At 41.4% G+C, this 12,306-nt stretch overlaps 1 protein-coding gene across 9 annotated transcripts in view; it reads right to left on the reverse strand.

The window, feature by feature from the left end:
- Positions 1 to 12,306, reverse strand: part of BCAS3 (BCAS3 microtubule associated cell migration factor) — a 463,105-nt gene that overhangs the window by 279,085 nt on the left and 171,714 nt on the right. For all 9 annotated transcript variants that reach the window (XR_009556811.1, XM_060268433.1, XM_060268432.1 and 6 more), the window contains one exon: positions 4,611 to 4,761. Coding sequence is in view for 8 of the 9 variants with exons in the window: in XM_060268433.1 (XP_060124416.1) it covers positions 4,611 to 4,761 (151 nt within the window). In the remaining variant the exon portion in view is untranslated. The remainder of the gene's footprint in view (positions 1 to 4,610; positions 4,762 to 12,306) is intronic.

Genomic DNA, 12,306 nt, shown 5'->3' on the forward strand with positions numbered 1-12,306 from the left:
ATACAGTACGTAACTACAAGAAAAGTAGCCATAAACATTAAAAAAATACTCAACCAAACTGAACCATTTCCACATAAATCACAAGATCTAAAATACAAAAAACCAACAGCAACAACCCCTGCCCCAAACAAAAACCCCAAAATACACCCCAGCTGAATTTTTCAGTAGAGCCACAAAAAAAAAAAAAATTGTAGCTGGAGTCAGCCAGGGCCCTGCCTTCCCAGGCCAGGCAGAAAAAAGGCCTGCAAGGCAAGGAGCAGGTCCTCCAAGAGTCACAGCCAAGATACACACCCAAAGCTCCACATTCACAGGGGCTCCCTTTTATAGGCAAAGGGACATTCATGTGAAGATTCCTTGTGTGTATCAGAGTCTCCATGCACACAGAGGACCTGCTGGATCAGCGCCTGCTTTGATGTACCATCAGAGGATAAGAGGAGGCTCAAAAACCATCCCGGACGTTTCTTTTAGTCTCAGGGATGTTGAAGGATAGCAATTCAAGCATTGGAAATGCTGAAAGATCTTCAAAAGATTATGGAGTAAGCCGCTCAGTATTTAACTAGCCTATCTCAAACGGCAAGAGGGCTAAATCAACCATGATCAAATGTAAGAGTTGCAGCCTGGAGAAACAGAGGGCATTTCAGCCCTGCAGCATCATGAGCAAACACCAGACAAGAAGAGAGGAAAGCCCCCCCCCATCCTCACCTTGCTTTTCCCCTCTTGCAGAAGAAGAAGAAGAAGAAGAAGAAGAAGAAGAAGAAGAAGAAGAAGAAGAAGAAGAAGAAGAAGAAGAAGAAGAGGAGGAGGAGGAGGAGGAGGAGGAGGAGGAGGAGGAGGAGGAGGAGGAGGAGGAGGAGGAGGAGGAGGAGGAGGAGGAGGAGGTGGTGGTTTGGATTTGATATCCCACTTTATCACTACCCGAAGGAGTCTCAAAGCAGCTAACATTCTCCTTTCCCTTCCTCCCCCACAACAAACACTCTGTGAGGTGAGTGGGGCTGAGAGACTTCAAAGAAGTGTGACTAGCCCAAGGTCACCCAGCAGCTGCATGCGGAGGAGCGGGAAAGCGAACCCAGTTCCCCAGATTACGAGTCTTCCGCTTTTAACCACTACACTACACTGGCTCCTTAGAAGCTACTAAAGGGAAGGAATGGCAGAGTAATGCAGCCCGGACAAAATCCTCTCTAGAACCCTACCCAAGGATCAGTATCCATGCACAGGTTAAAGGAAATGGGTTATCTAAAATGGGGGTAGCCTACAAGGTAGTCTCCAGATCCTGTTGGACTGCAACTCCCATCATCCATGACCACTGACTGTTGGGGCTGTTGGGGCTGATGGGAGTTGGAGTCCAACAACAACTGAAGGGCACTACATGGGTTTTCCTTGCTCCAGTAGGACAGGAGACGTGCCCTGGAGTAAGAAAATGATTACTGGGTGTCCTCTGGCTTAACTCAGCCACTTCACATTGTTTCTGGGTTTCTTACACTGGCTTGGTCTACACATTCAGTAGTGCAACCCTGAAAGAGGCAAGTTGCCCATTCTGGATGGGGTTGCACTGCGTCTGAAGGAAAAGATGTACAGCTTCAGAGTTGTTGTTGTTGTTGTTGTTGTTGTTGTTGTTACCTCGTCCATCTGACTGGGTTGCCCCAGCCACTCTGGGTGGCTTCCAACAAATTATAAACCCACAGCAAAACCTCGAACATTAAAAACTTCCCTATACCGGGCTGCCTTCAGATGTCTTCTAAAAGTCGGATAGTTGTTTATTTCCTTGACATCTGACAGGGACGGGGTGCACATTCTACAGGGCGCCACTGCTGAGAAGGCCCTCTTCCTGGTTCCCTGTAACTTCACTTCCCGCAGTGAGGGAACCATCAGAAGGCTGAACGCTGGGAGTGGAGACGCTCCTTCGGTTAGACAGGGCCAAGGCCGTTTAGGGCTTTAAAGGTCAGCACCAATGCTCTGAATTGTGCTTGGGAACATCTTGGGAGCTAATGTAGATAGTTTAGGACCGGTGTTATATGGTCCCGGTGGCCACTCCCGGTCACCAGTCTGGCAGCTGCATTCTGGATTAGTTGTACTTTCTGACTCATCTTCAAAGGTAGCCCCATGCAGAGCGCATTGCAGTAGTCCAAGTGGGAGATAACCAGAGCATGCACCACTCTGGTGAGACATATCTGTCTCTAGGAACCCAAGTGTCCTCTGTGGCTAGAAGTTCCTTTTACCACGTCTGTTTGGTTCAAAAGCTATGTCTGTTCCTGAACAGGGATAGCCTGACCACTGAAGTCAATGCATTAGTAACCCCAAGTCTGGATTCCAGCAACGTGCTCTATGCAGGGCTGCCCTTGGGCCTGCTTTGGAAGCTCCAACTGGTGCAGAACGCAGCAGCCAAATTGTTGATAGGGGCACATGGCTGACAACACGTGGCACCATTATTAAAACATCTGCACTGGCTGCTCATCTGCTAGCAAGCCAGGTTCAAGTTCCTCGTATTAATTTACAATGCCTTGAACGAGTTAGGTTCAAGGTACCTTAGGGACTGCTTGAACCCTTGTATCCCAGCCCCATCACCAGAAGAATAGCTGGTCATTCCCCAAGTTGGAGAGGCTCATCTGACAGTGACACAAAAACGAGCTTTTAATGTCAGTGGACCAGTCCTGTGAAATGTTCTGCCAACAGAGATTTAGCAGGCACTTTCTGTTTTAACCTTTAAATGTCTGCTGAAAACTTTTCTAAGCTTATGCAGGCAAGTAAGGGGAAAAGCTTTCTGTAATAGTTGATGATCTCTGACTTTAAAATTTTATATGGTTTTTACTCTCTCTGTGTCTGTATAGAATGTAAACCACTTTGATTTTTAAAAATGAATAGCCGTATACAAATATTTTTATAAATAAGTGATAGATTGAAATGTTTTGTTTTGTTTGTTTATTACATTTCTATCCCACCTTCTTCCAAGGAGCTCAAGGTGGCGTACTGGGTCCTTGTCCGAAACTCTAACCACTATACCACACTGGCTGTCTTAATGTACCACTTCTATAAGTGCAGGGTGACATTTTTTTTATTACTTTCCATCCTATGTAATATTTATTTTTTTAAAAAAATCCCTAGCACATGAAGGGCAAAGCTACTATCCCTGACTGATCCCCAGCTATTCTAGTGTTCTTCCTGCAGATTTTTTGGATTATTATTTTTTAATGTGGCACCCTCACATTTGATGTACAGTAAGCCAGGTTGGACAGTGTTCTCAAAGCTACGAACATGAGTTTGACCAAACTGCGGGAGGCAGTGCAAGACAGGAGTGCCTGGCATGCTATGGTCCATGGGGTCACGAAGAGTCGGACACGACTAAACGATTAAACAACAACAACAAGCCAGTCCATTCTATTAGCTCAGAACTAACTTAGGTCCATCAATTTCAATGGGACTCCCCTTCAGTAAATCTTAGTTGGATGCTGCCCACCGAAATGAATGGAAATGACTAGCATAGCTCCATTAACTTCAATGAGTCTACCCTGAGTAGGATTTAGCTTGATATGGCTCAATGAATCTCCTCTGTATAGGACTAACCTTGGACATCACCCAAGAACACTATTCATCGAGCTTGAAAAGTTTAAGATGAAAGAGTGCTTGAAAATGTATCAGATCAGATAAAACCTTCCCCAATCTGGTGCCCTCCAGATGGGTTTGGACTGCAACTCCCATCAGTCCAAACCCTTCTAGAGAGCACCAAGGTGAGGAAAGCCAGAGTAGATTGATAAAACAAGTACTCCTGCTTCTCTGCGGGTGAAGAGAGACACAAACGCTTAAGGAGGGCAAATGTTTGGCAGTATTTTGTTCTGCCATCAAAACACACGCATATGTTCCCTGCTCAGTTCTCCCTCCCCCTCCCTCCCCCCCTTCTCAAGGTAAGCTCTATAAAAGCTCAATATTTCTGCTCGCCTTCCCTGTGTTTGGCTGAGTACACTGACTGGATTGAAGTATAGCAATTGCAAGAACTTTACTCTGAACGTCTCCCAAACTTCTTTTTTTTATACTATAACATATATCACGTTATGAACCGGGAGGCCAGGGGGTGAAAATAATAAAAATAAACTAAAATGAAATAGAGTAAGATGTGAATAATATTTTTTTTTATAAAAAACAAACAAACAACACCAGCACTGTTGATAGCTTAGCAGGGGCCGGGAAATCCTCTGTTTAAGTTACTAATTACCTCTGATGTCAAGCAGAAAGCAAATCCCTCAGATGATTTGGAGAAAATGAGCCATCGAAGTACAAAAATAAGAAAAAAGAAAAGAGTTTGGAAATTTTGGACAAATATTTACAGACCCTGTTTGAGATGCCCTGGAGTTGTTCCCTTATTCTACATGTGGCACAAACCAGAGTGAATGTGCAGGGCAATCCTATGCACATTTACTCAGAATAAAGTCCTACTGTGATCAAGGGGACTTAGATGCAAGAAACTGTGCACAGGTCTTCAACCTTTAAATACAGAACAGAGGTGTTGCTGCTAAGCACAACTCTCCACCCACCCACCCCCAAAGAAAAATACTATATGCAAAGAAAAAAAAATATTTTTAATGCATTAAGGAATTGCTATTTTAAAGCACTTTACTTACCCTGTACGTTTGGTGATAGTTCCTAAAGTCATGGGCTGCTTGATTTGAGCAAGAGGAACTACCACAGTCAGGCTGGGAAGTGGAGAAAGGCGAGGGTTCCCTGGGTTATTGTTGGTGAAATTGTTGTAAGTGTCTTGACTATTCAATTTACCTTAACAGGAGAGAGAGAGAAAGAGAGAAATAATTGGAGGGGGGAAGGGAAGCAGCATTATTAATTTATTTTAAACATTTCAATCCCACCTTTCCAAGATTCAGCTTTTTTATTACTAAGTTTACCGTACCTCCCTCCCCCCTCCAGCGATGGATGAATTGGTCAAAGTAGGTTTCTCTCCATTTCTCTTTTTTTTCCAACCTTAAATTCAGTGTGCTGGATTTAGCAGTTTTGCAAGCAGTTCCCCGCAAATAGCATGAATTTTCGTACACCATTATTTGGTTGGGAAGCTGTGCTGCAAGTGCGAATTTCAAAGGATAGCTGTTTTAAGCTTGAGTATTGTTTTGAGAAGTGCGTATTAGGTAGGTAGATGCACAAGAACTGAATTTATTCCCCAATCCATAACTGAATTTATGCTGGCCCCAATCCAGCACGAGAGATTCATGTATAGGAGAAGCTTTCCTCTCACATAGCTAATGCAGATACTTGCCCAGGCCAAACTGAACATGCTGGATTTGTCTTTTATTTATTTTAAGTATGTATGTTCCACCTTTCAATTGCAGGAAGCTTTGTGGTGGCTAACAAAAACATCACTGTATGTGCAATTAAGCCATCAGACCTGCTAACAAGCCCACTACAGTAATGCAGAGAAAATACTATTAAAAGCTGTGTATTTAGTTGTTTCCTAAAAACAAATCAGGTAGAGAGCCCAACAGAGGGGTAAAGGATATAAGGCACGGTGATAAGGCACCATGAACAAAAAGGCCCCGTCTTTTATTGCCACCCACTTTGCCTCAGAAAGAGTGAGGATCCTTCTGAGAATGGGGCAGAGGGGGCACACACATCCTTATTTATGTATTATTGCATTTATAGGCACAGCCTCCCTTTCCTCCAAGGAATACATGGCTCTTCCCCCTCTCCGTTATTATCCTCACAACATCCCCGGGAGCCAACTTTGGCTGAGAGATGGTGACTAGCCAGTGAGCTACATGGCCAGGTAGGGATTTGAACCCTGGTCTCCCAGGGTTGTAGCTGAGGGTTATACCCCTGGTCCTTTAATTCTCGGCCAGTAAAGCCAAAGACCCTCAAATATATTGGATGTTGAATGCTCCCTAGTTCACGGCAGTGACTGGGACAACACTGTCTGTAACTGTTACCTAAAGAGTTTGGGGTAGGAAAGACTTTTTTTTTTTAGCATGGGAATTAGATAAACAGAGATAGATGTCTCCCCAAAGGTTCCTGTATTAGGTGGTGTGGTTTTTTTTAATGCAATCTTTTCTGTAATTTGGGATCTATTCTCAGCAGTGGTTGCAGAGATGTTCACCGGAGGCACTGCCATCCGTAAGCCGCAGTGTTTCTGGGTGATACAGAGCCATTGCTATAAAAACAGAAGGGACTCTGCATGGCTGCGACCTAAAAGCTCAGTGTGTGCATTTCAGAGCTGAACTCCAAGGAAGTTTAACTCAGAAACATAAAACCCACAGAGAACATTTACTTTCACCCAAAAGCCAAGGGCATAGAGGACTGCAGCTTTTTTTTTGCTTTAGGCTTTAGCAGTGTCTGTCCAAACAAAAGCGTGAGGCACTGGGGCATCGGTGTGCCTGCATTTGCTGTAACCGACAACAAAAAGCCTTCCAATAATTGTTTATTAAGTACAAGGGGAAAGAAGGGAGAGAGCAAAAAGTAACTGAGCATCAGGCTGTCCTGAATTAATCATCCCATTTAAATAAATAGGATTTCAGCATGCTTAACAAGAAATGTACGGACTTCTGCCTGTTTCTGTTTCACAGGCTTTTTGCTCATAATTCTATTCCATTCCGTTTCTGCATTTATCTTCATTTTTAAAAATAAGCAAATGTGAATCTGCCTCCCAATATACATATATAAATGTGCTGAATTTTAATGCATTTGAATCAGCAAGAGATTGTGTGGAAACTTTGAGAGAAATGTGAAATCTGGCGAACAGCCAGATGCTTGAGTAAATCAAAATGCTAAATCACGACTGATTTGTTTATTTTAGAATTTTGCAAACTCCACCCCCCTGGAAAATAAAGGTTTTGTTTGCAATAATTATTTGTTTGCAATAATTATTTACGCCCTCCCCTAGTGCTTAACTTGGAAGCAAAAATGTAATAACATAAAGCTGTATACTGATCTCGTGTAGAACTGTAGTTTCTTCCACATACATTGGAAACAACAGTGTTAAAATAATGTAAATTTAAAAGGCTCCCGGGGACCGAATCCAACTAAGTAATACTCAGAGTAGACCCACTGAAATAAATGCATATAGATTTCAATGCATATATTTTGAGTATGACTAACATTGGTTTAATAAACAAATGTTTGAAACTGAATTGCTGAATTGCAAATTCTTTGATTAAAAGGAAAGAACAGAATCAAATGAAAAAAGTAGAAAACTGAGGAAGATTCCCCAACACCCACCCACAATAAATTTCTTTTTTAAAGCAGTAACAAGAAGAAGGATTTGATCAATCACAATGTAGATAGCAAGGAACTCTATCCTGTGAATCTAACTGGAACAAAAGAAGGAGAGAGAAGAATTCGCTGTTATGAAACAAAAACTTCAAATTAAATCTCAAAACAAACTGCTCTTTTAAAGACTCGTGATATTTCATAATACAGGGCAAAGCTATATATATATATATATGAAAGGAAAGGGCTGGGACAGTAACAAGCGTTTCTCGATTATATCGACGGCAGTGTAATCGATATGAGCAGTTTTGATACCGAGAAGAACATTAAGTCAGTTGCTATTTTGCACTCATCTGAGACTCCTGGCCTTCTTAGGTACTGTCCTTTTGTTGGGAGGGAAATGCAAAATTATACTAAAAAAAAAACCCTCTTGCGTGTATGTTTAATCTGTAGATTGGCTCCTGATGACTTTGCCTTTCCTCCTCCTCTGCTTGGTTCGAAGCCGGCAAAAGGTCTCCACCCTTTTTAATGTGCTGTATGTAGTTGTGTCAAAGCCTTCCTCTCACTCTTCTTCTTCTTCCCTATTTCCTTCTCCAACCCGTATCTCTAGCTCGCTCCCTGTATATCTCACAGCGTGCCCCCATCACACTTGACCGACCTCTGATTCACCCTTTGCATCAAGGCCTCGTCGCTCTACAATCCTATCCATGATTTTATTATTAACTTAAGTGCATTTGCTCCCTCTTGCTCCTTCTTATCTTTCCTCTTTGATTTCATATTATTGTCCTCCTCAATTGCTCCCTTCCTTGGCTTCATTCTTCCTTTTCAAACCACGGATTTCCACTTCTCCGTCTCAATTGCCTGCTTTTTCCCTGGTTCCGCCTTGCGTTCTGAATGCTTTGCCAGCCGAGATCTGGGCCGCTCACTTCCTCCTATTCAGACGCTTGAAACTCATTTGTGTCAATAAAAAGTATTACCAACCATTACTTTTGGGTTCATTCTAAACAGACAGGCACAATTGCCAGCATAGTCTATTTTCAGGAGAACCGAATGTTCTAATATAATCATTTCCTCCCACCTTATCTCTTTTCTATGCTTTCTCTTTGGAAAATTTAGGCTATAGTCCTATCTATCTATCTATCTATCTATCTATCTATCTATCTATCTATCACCCGGCTATAAGCCACGTTGAACTCAATGGGACCTACTTCTGAGTCAACATGCATAGCATTGCACTGCCAGACGGTCAGTTTTGGAGCAAAGTGTGGTTTCTTTTAAATCTTTTTAAAGAGCCTCACTGTGATATAATGATAATGGTAATCCTACCAATAATAAAAATGTTATTTCTGCATCCATCTATCGGTTGTTATTTCATACTTATTTATAAATGTCTAGCAGACTCTGGAGGAAGGTCAGAGAGCATTATTTAGCAAATTAAGGTTGGCTACATGGACAGGCCAGCTCAATCAACTGGTCTTCCTTCATAGAATGTTGTGATCCCTGAAATGCTGCTTCCTTTGGGACTGATGTGCTGCATGCACTGCGCATAGTGTACAGAGTTATTAGCTGCTACTCCCAATCACCACACACAGAAAAAAGTAAAAGGGAAACTTTGCAGCAATGTGCCTCAAAGCAGATGTTCCTTTGGGGGCTGCCCTGAGGATTTGCTTTTGCATGTGGCAAATTTTGAATATGCATCTTTCACTCAGTTGAGGACTTACCAGAATGCTCCCCATATGAGATATTAGAGCTAACATTGTTTGTCTCCTGCATAACACAGCAACGTATTGGTCTCTAGTGATAGGGTTATATTGTTTGTAGTCTGACTGTGTTCCTAAACCTGTGTTAAAATATTGTCCTGACCACCACCCTCTAACATTACATTTGAAGTAGAGACCATCTAATAACGTTAGCATATATCGTGTGCTCAGGCTAAAGCAAACAAATTAAATACAACTGGATCCAGCCAAAATTAAGCACTTTGAACCCAAGGATGGATTAATCTGTCAGATTCTGTTTCTCTTATTAATTTATTAAATTTGTTGTTGTTATTATTTTTTATAAATTTGTATACTGCCCTATACCTGTAGCTCTCAGGGCGCTTCACTATATCTTGCCCAAGGCAGTCCCAAGCAACTTACAGCCATTAATTTCTCATTTGTCCAAACTTAAATTCAGTTCTCCCCATTTCCACACAATTTGTGATTATTATTTTTAAACCTTCTTGAAAATTTGTCAGCGTTTTCATACAAACTTCTGCTGTTGAACACATTTTTGCATGCAGTCCTGACCAATATACATATTTTGAAAGCGATTTCCCCAAATGTTAATGCATGTTTGCATGTAACTTTCACCAACCTATACATTTTTATACATGCCATTCAAAGGAGAACTGCATCGTAAAATTCAGAGAAGTGCCAATTGTGAAGGACAGCCGTGTTTCAGTTCGCATATTGCTTCAGAAAGTGAAAATAAGGTAATTCCTCATTAAAATTAGACAAGATCAAATTTATCCTCCATCCCTAATTAATATATACTTCTGATTTAAGTGGGAGGATTTTAAAAGATGCTTAAATCTCTTGAATGGAAACCAATGGCGCTTAATAAGTTAATTTTGGCTCGATCAAACCCATAATCTATACTGTATTGGAGGGAAGGTTCAAGTTCTTTGCCAATAGAAATAAAAAACCAGAATTCAGCTAGCATCGGTGGAAAGATAGGAGTAACTTTATGCAATTTTACTGCCCAACCCTATGCATGCTGACTCAGAAGCAAGTTCTAATGAGACTCACTCTCAAATCAGTGTAACCTCACATTGCAAGCTTAACTCCTCCAACACTATGATTTTGTAGGATGAAGTCCGAGTGCTCTTTTTAAAAAGAACATTGCTTTTAAAAACAGACGATCAACTAAGCTACAGTTGTCTCTCACTTCTAAGGCTACTACTACTACTGCTACTACTGCTAGTAGTAATAATAATAATATTGTATAGAGCACCTAAATCATTAGCCACTGTACAATAGGTTTAAAGAAAATCTAATCCGGAAGGCATCCTAAGAAAAGTAAGTTGTACGCCTAACTTTGACATCATTTTCCTCAATTGTGTATCTCTCTTCAGTCAATAATCTTTCATCCTCTCATTCTTTTTTTTTCGGGGGGGGGGGGATGACACAGAATAAATGCCACATTTCATTGCCAGCTGAGAAAAGGGGTGGGGTGCAAGGGAAAGCAGAAGAAAACAGGGGCCTCGCCTGTTTACAAGAGCCTGAAAAGCACTCAAAACATAGAAAAGCTTCCATGAATTAAAAGGTTTAGATCATTAACTTGTTTTTCTGCGTCCGGCCAATACTGTGAAATGGTGGCTTTTCTCTTGAGGAAGAGGAGGAAGAAAGGAGAGGAGAGGAGGGAGGGAGGGAGGGAGGGGGTGATACTTAAAAGGGAGCTATGTTTGAATTAGGTTCCTAAACAGCAGCTTGCGCTTTGGAGAGATATTATCCAAGTCCCACGGCAGAAGCGTCCAAAACTCAGAGCTGAAGTGCAACTGCCCTCCCCCCCTTTTTTTTCCAAGGAAGAATAACAAGGCGGGAGAAAAGGGTTCCTCACAGGAAGTGGTCTGAGAAGCTATAATGGTGCTTCAGATGAATTGAAGATAGGAAAAGGAAGGCAAAGGAGGGGTTTCTTAGTGAAGGCCTCATCTTCCTAAAGACACTCAAGGCTTCCTTTACCCCCCTCTCTCTTTTTCGGTCATTTAATCCGGCACATAACCATTACCTTGGATTTCCTCCCCCCCCCCTACACCCACTTTTAATGTTGGTTTTCCTATTTAACACCCCAGGATTCCTGAATTGCAGCCCATGACAAACTGGGAAGGGTTTTGGTATGAGAGGTCTGAGAATGAACTTAAAAAGTTTTTTTGGGGGGGGGGGCAAAATGAAACAGCATTCATCTAAGCTGTTGTGAAATTCTAATCCGGTGAATGACAAAAGGAGTTTGAACCGATGCTTATTTAATTTCATGCATTGTTTGAAAAAGGAAAGAAACTAAAAAAAAAATATTATTATTATTAGCTTTATTTATGAATTACTTCCTATGAGGCATCCTGAAGCGAATTACAATACAATAAAAACATACACAGAACTTTTTTGTTAAAAAAAGAGAAAGGTTTGTGTGTGTATATTTTAGAATAGCACTGAAGCTATTATATTCATTCCTCGACTCTACTACCCTGAAATCATAGGACAGATTTTTAATTAGCTCCTTTTTCATTCTTGGTTCATAAAGAACATAAAGAATACGTCTGCATGTTGTGGTTTAATTAGTCACATTTTGTCAAGAGAAGGTCTGCTACCCTTTGCAATGAAGGATCAATTCCACTATCTGTAAAGTTGCTGTATCTAAAAGAAGGCAAGATCCAGAGATGCCTGGAATGGTTTCCTGATGGCACTAAAATAAAATCAAGTAAAATAGACTGAATTTCAAAGATCCAACTGCAAAGGTGGCTTAACATGCCTTGTCCGTGAAACATAGACTTCAATTGTTATGTTTCTGTGGATGCAGTGAATGGTTTAAATGATGGAGGAATGATCAAGATAATGATATTTTGGACAGTATACATCAAATGATGATCTTGGATAGGTACTCTATGGATCAAACACATACATTATCTATCTATTTCACCTCCTGGCCCCGAATATAAACAGAAAAAGAAAAAGACTCTGAGCAACTACAAATACCGTAGGAATATTCTAAAAAAAAAAAAATGCTTCTGCCTATCCCCTCCTCCCTTTATCCCCCCTTTGCAAATGCATCCAGTTTGCTCAAACTCAAATGCCATATATCTGTCAAGGTCCAGCAACCTGTTACAGGAATAATTTGCAGGGATGCATCTCAAATTAAAACACAGCTCCATCTACGTGTTGGTTTATCTATCTGTGAGCTGGCATTCCGGAGAGCGAAAGCTTCCACTGTCTGTATTGCCTTCCTCTTCTTGCTAGAGCTAACGAAAAGGGACCTTTCGGCAGTATAATTTGCACATAGGTAATAGCTCCGAAGAGCTGGACTAGGTGTGCAAATGGGGCGGCTGCACATTACGACAGCAACAATGTCCACACA

This window comes from Zootoca vivipara, chromosome 15, assembly GCF_963506605.1.
Source record: "Zootoca vivipara chromosome 15, rZooViv1.1, whole genome shotgun sequence".
In the NCBI taxonomy this organism is placed as follows: Eukaryota; Metazoa; Chordata; class Lepidosauria; order Squamata; family Lacertidae; genus Zootoca; species Zootoca vivipara.